This window comes from Monoraphidium neglectum (assembly GCF_000611645.1).
Source record: "Monoraphidium neglectum strain SAG 48.87 unplaced genomic scaffold scaffold01358, whole genome shotgun sequence".
In the NCBI taxonomy this organism is placed as follows: Eukaryota; Viridiplantae; Chlorophyta; class Chlorophyceae; order Sphaeropleales; family Selenastraceae; genus Monoraphidium; species Monoraphidium neglectum.
The window spans coordinates 10895-15947 of record NW_014012270.1 but is presented as its reverse complement, the minus strand read 5'-3'; the positions used below and the strand labels follow the sequence as shown (position 1 = coordinate 15947).

At 65.4% G+C, this 5053-nt stretch overlaps 2 protein-coding genes across 2 annotated transcripts; both read left to right on the top strand.

The window, feature by feature from the left end:
• Positions 1-55: 55 nt before the first annotated feature.
• On the top strand, positions 56-1606 carry MNEG_7597 (40S ribosomal protein S5-1; the record flags this gene model as incomplete). The annotated part of the gene is made up of 4 exons (XM_014043932.1): positions 56-78; positions 539-629; positions 913-1058; positions 1585-1606. The coding sequence occupies 4 exons, from the start codon at positions 56-58 to the stop codon at positions 1604-1606; spliced, it is 282 nt and encodes a 93-aa protein (XP_013899386.1).
• Positions 1607-3646: 2040 nt separating this feature from the next.
• MNEG_7596 (hypothetical protein) lies at positions 3647-4771 on the top strand (the record flags this gene model as incomplete). The annotated part of the gene is made up of 1 exon (XM_014043931.1): positions 3647-4771. One exon carries the CDS (start codon positions 3647-3649, stop codon positions 4769-4771), a length of 1125 nt encoding a protein of 374 aa, XP_013899385.1.
• Positions 4772-5053: the final 282 nt, after the last annotated feature.

The following is a 5053-nucleotide window of genomic DNA, read 5'->3' as shown; positions in this document are numbered from 1 at the left end:
GGGCCAGGGGGGGAGTGGAGGTGGCGATGGAACGGGGCAGCGGGTTTGGGGAGAAATGGCGCGAGAGGGGGTTGTATGGTGGTGACGCCAGGGCAGGGGGCAGCACAGTGTTTGATCAGGCGTCACAAGCAAGGGGTGCGGGTTGGGGACAGTGATGCCAGGCGGGGCGGAGCGGTTTTCGAGGGGGCAAGCCTCGACGCGACGCAGTTGGAGCTGTGTGTGGCGGGGGAAGATGTGGAGCCTGTTCGGGGCGCCAGGCGTCCCTGCGCTGGCAACAAGCGGCGCGCCAGCCCACGCCGGCGGCGGCGAGTGCTGTGAAGACCCGCAAGACCTCTGCCAACGGCCGGGCCGGCGCAGCCGCAGCCGCCGCAAGGCCGCGGTCGCGTGCACCAGCAGGCATGTTCAGCGGGCGCGGCAGCCCCACCACCAAACCAGGGACGCGAGACCCCGCCGGAGGACCCGAGAGGGCGCGGCTGGCTTTTGAACACTGACAGTGATGTGCACGCTCGCCCGGCCCTCCAATCCCTTGGAACCGCAGCGGGCCCCGTGAGGACGCGACCCGCATCGGCTCCGCGGGCGTGGTGCGCAGGCAGGCGGTGGACATCTCCCCCCTGCGGCGCGTCAACTCGGTGCGCGCGCAGCGCGGCTTCTGGGCAGCGTCGCGGGCAGGGAGGCTGGCTCGCGGGGAGGCTGGTGCGCGAACCACGGCCGTGCACGCGGCGGCAGCGAGGCGGGGGCGGCGAGCGGGGCGCAGCCGTCGCGGCGGCCGCCCTGTGCCGAACGCTGGCTGCCTGTCCTCCCGGGCGCTGCGTAGGGCCCCGGCCTGGCCCTCAGCCTTCGCTGCCCTTGTTGTCGCGCCCCGCCTGGATGTGATCTGAAACTATCACATCTGGAATCATCACATCTCCGCAGGCGATCTGGCTGCTGACCACGGGCGCGCGTGAGGCGGCGTTCCGCAACGTGAAGACCATCGCCGAGTGCCTGGCCGACGAGCTGATCAACGCGGCCAAGGGCTCCAGCAACTCGTACGCCATCAAGAAGAAGGACGAGCTGGAGAGGTGCGGGGGGGGGCGGTGGGATGCTGTGTTCGTGTTTGTGTGTGTGTGTGTGTGTGTGTGTGTGCGTGAGAGAGAGAGAGAGAGTGTGTGTGTGTCGAGGGGGAGCAGGGTGGTTGGGTCTTGTGTGTGTAGAGGGCGTACAGTGTGTGTGTGTGTGATGGGGGTTGACAGGTGTGTTGGGCAGATTAAGGTGTGTGAGTGTTGTGTATGAGGCGACACGGAAGGGGTCGGGCTGTGTTGTCTTGGGGGGGGGGGGAGAAAGTTGCGGTCATTCCATTTCCAGAGCACGCAAGCTTCAGGTTACCGGTCGGGGTTGGGCACGTAGCACGGGTCTAGTGACCTCCTGGGGCAGCGGCGAGCCCGGTGCTGAGGGCTGCAGCTCAGGGCGCAAGCGGCGTAGGGCGGCGTCTACCGAAGACCCTCGGAGGTGGCGCTTGCGGGCAGGCCCCCCACCCCTCATTTTGCCACGCGCCGCACCCTCTGTTGACACGAGCTCGCCGCCGCGACTTCCGCCTCCCAATTCCAGGGTGGCCAAGGCCAACCGCTAAACGTGCTGGGCGCGGGCGGCCTGCGGCTTTGCGATTCTCGGTAACACGCTGCAGGCGGGCGCGGCGCGGCGCGCTTCTTTATTCCGCCCTTTTCCGATTGACCAGGGACTGTTGCAAAGGTGCAAGCCGTGTAATCGATTTGACCGCATTGACTGCGGGGAAGCCAGCCAGCTGGCGGCGCTCGACAACGCCAGGTGTGGTGTCTTTGAAGCAGGGTAGCAGGGCAGTCGCTGCATGCACAGCTAGGACGTGAGGTTGCAAGCCGTCCGTCCTGCAGCCGTCGTTCGGCCACAAAGGGCGCCGCCTCACTAGCAGCGAATCTGTGCATTTCTGGGGGTGCAAGGGGGGCAAAGGACTTGGATCAGGGCTGTAAGCTTTGCAGGGGAAGATTGGGCGACCCCTAGCCCAGATGAGTCATTGCTTCGCCCCGCCTGCCCTCCCTTGGCGGTCGCATGTCTCGGCCCAATTTTGACAGTGCCTGCAGGTGTCGCATTACATGACATTACATCACGCTTTTCCAGCTGCGTGGGAAGAAACCCTGGCTCCCCTAAGGGGTAACGCCCCTAACCATAAAGGCCAGAGGAGACAGCGGGTACGGCCAAACAAAGTAGGAGTGGCAGACGAGCAGATGCATGCAAAGCTGACAAGCTGAGAACAGATGGATGCCAGGACCCTGGCGCCAAGGGCGTCACTCAACCGTCACAAAGTCTGTGGCTTGCTTGTGACAGATGGCTCCTCGGGTCGGCAGCAAGGACGATGACAGCAGCGCAATGAAACTCCTGCCAAGGCACTTCACATGTGGTGCTGCAGTCCATGCAGCACCACGCACCGGGCAAGCACAGACTGGGCGGTTGCTTGTTAGAATTATGTTGCAGCGGAGTGATGCGGGGGGTGAGCTCGAGCGCTGCATGAGCTGGTGCTGCCGCGCCGAGCGTCGCGGACTGTGGCACATTGTCCACACTCCGCACCTACACCGCATAACATACAGCCCGTGTGCGTGGCAGCCGGAGCTCTAGCACGAAGCTCTTTGTAGCAGGGAAGAATGAATTGGTTTCAGATGTGCTCCGGATGTGCAAGATGGTGAATTACCAGCTCAGAAGAAGAGCGAGCAAAGGGCAGGCTGCTGGGCAGCTGCTGTTTGAATCGCGATTTTGCTTGCAGGCCAGCAGTGGCATGCCTTGTACCTATGACGGCTGGATGTACAAAAGCGCCGCACGAACCAGTGCCACCCCGCGCCCCGAGGCCCTGCGGACTGCGGCAAGCTGCCCGCAGTCCGAACCTGCACCTGCACAGCATAAAGGTACTGCCTGTGCGCGTTGCAGGCGGAGCTCTAGCATGAAGCTCGTTGTATCAGGGTAAAATGGCGCCCGTCAGGGGGGGCGTGGGCGTGGGAACGACCGGCGGAGCTGCCCAGTGAGGAGCTGACGGCGGCTGCACTTCGGCTGGGGTGAGGAAGCTGGAAAATCAGGTGGACGCCCACCGCCAGGGTACTTCGCGTACCACACGATCATTATACAGTCATAAAGTGTTATTCAAACAAGTCCTTTGCCAACGCGTCCTAAGCAGTCCAGCTCGACATTGAACCTGACGGTGCCCACCCCGACCCCAGAGACCCCTGCCCCGGTCCCAAGCCTCCATAGACTTGATACATAAACTCTCTCAGCGTGATCGGACATCCAACTACACCGGTGAGGGCCCCGTTCAGCCTCCACGAGGCCAAACCGCTCTTGGTGCCCCGCCTCTTTGTCAGCCTAGTGCTATTTGCGCTCTGTCTCCGAGCAATGGAACACACACGAGAACGCTGCTTCGCGCGCGGCCAAGCCTGACGCCGCCGCGCTCGTCGCACCTCCGCTGCTCCGCAGGTGCGTCGCACACAGTCGCTGCTAGTGCTTGCGCTACGCCAGCTCAGCAACAACCATGGTGTAGATCAAGCCGCTGCTGGTGAGTGTCACGCACGCACAGGAAGCGCAAGGGAGCTCCCCTACGCTTTGCACATGTACAGATGCTGGCGCTGCCGTCGCTGCCCGCCTACCCAAGTCTATGCCGTCGCACACCTGTCGACGAATTGCCCTCACCCAACCGCAGGCCCTGCTGCACCTGGCCGCTCTGGCCAACGCCATCACGCGCATCACAAAGAAAACCACCAAGATCCCTACCCAGGCTGTCACAACTGACACGCCCACTGCGGCCGCCGCTCCCCCGGCGCCATTGCCCTGCGCCCCCAAGGGCGCATCAACCGACGCCTCCACCCCCGACCACGTCCCGCACGCCGCCGCCGCTGACGCACCCACGGCCGCCAAGGCCAGCTGGTTTGTGCGCGCGGTCTCCGGCCTCAAGGACAAGTGGAGCGCCGTGATAGCCGCCGCCGCCACCAAGACCCCTGCTGCTGCCGAGAAGCACGCGCCCACGCCTCGCACGGCCAGCGCCACCTCTAGCACTTCCACCACCAGAAAGAGCAACACCGCCCAGGCCGCTGCTGCCACCCCTGGTGACGGCGCCTCGGCCCCCAAGGCCTCGGAGAAGGCCAACTGGTTTGCGCGCGCCTTTGCCACCGCCGAGGCCAAGTGCGGCGCCGCGTGCGACTCTGTCGCAGCCTCATGGCGCGCCTCCGCCGCCAAGGCCACAGCCGCGCTCACCCCCAAGCGCAAGGTCTTAATCAAGAAGAGTCGCAGCAGCAAGGCTGACACCAAGACCTCTTCCCTGCCCACGAGTCCCGCGGCCCTTGCTCCTGTGGCCGGCCCCATCGACAACGCCAGCCCCACCTCTGCCGCCGCTGACGACGCCGCCGTGCTTGTGAGCGTCGTCGCCCCCGCCGCGCCCGAGCCCACAGTGGCAGCCCTCAAGCCCGGCTCGAAGGCCGGCGCAGCCGCCACTCCCAGGTGGGGTAAGTACGTTGGGGACAGGTTTAGGGCTGCGCTGCCGCGCACCCGCAGCGGCAGGCGCCCCACCACCCCTGCGGCCCCCATCAAGGCGCGCTCCGGCGGCACCCCGGCCAAGCCCTGCGACGCCGAGCCCGCCACCGCCGCCGCTGTCGCCGCCCCCAAGGGGCGCGTCGGCGCCGCTTTGACCGCCAAGCTTGCGCGCCTCTCGTCGCGCCGCAGCCGCGACCGCCCCGATCAGGTGGCGGCAGCAGCGGTGGGGGGCGAGGCGGCGGTGGCCTGCTAGCCTGCTAGCTAGTCAGCCTGCGCGCAGGCAATGTCCCTGCGGCGCAAAAGCGAGTGACCCCCATGCCTGTTATCTCATCCTCGCGTCACCTTGAACATTCTGGGTGCATTCCTTATCACATTGCCTTGACCTCCTCTTGCCCCGCCTTGCCTTGCCTTCCCTGCCCTCACCTTGCCTTGCCTTGCCTTGCCTTGCCTTGCCTTGCCTTGCCTTGCCTTGCCTTGCCTTGCCTTGCCTTGCCTTGCCTTGCCTTGCTTGCCTTGCCTTGCCTTGCCTTGCCTT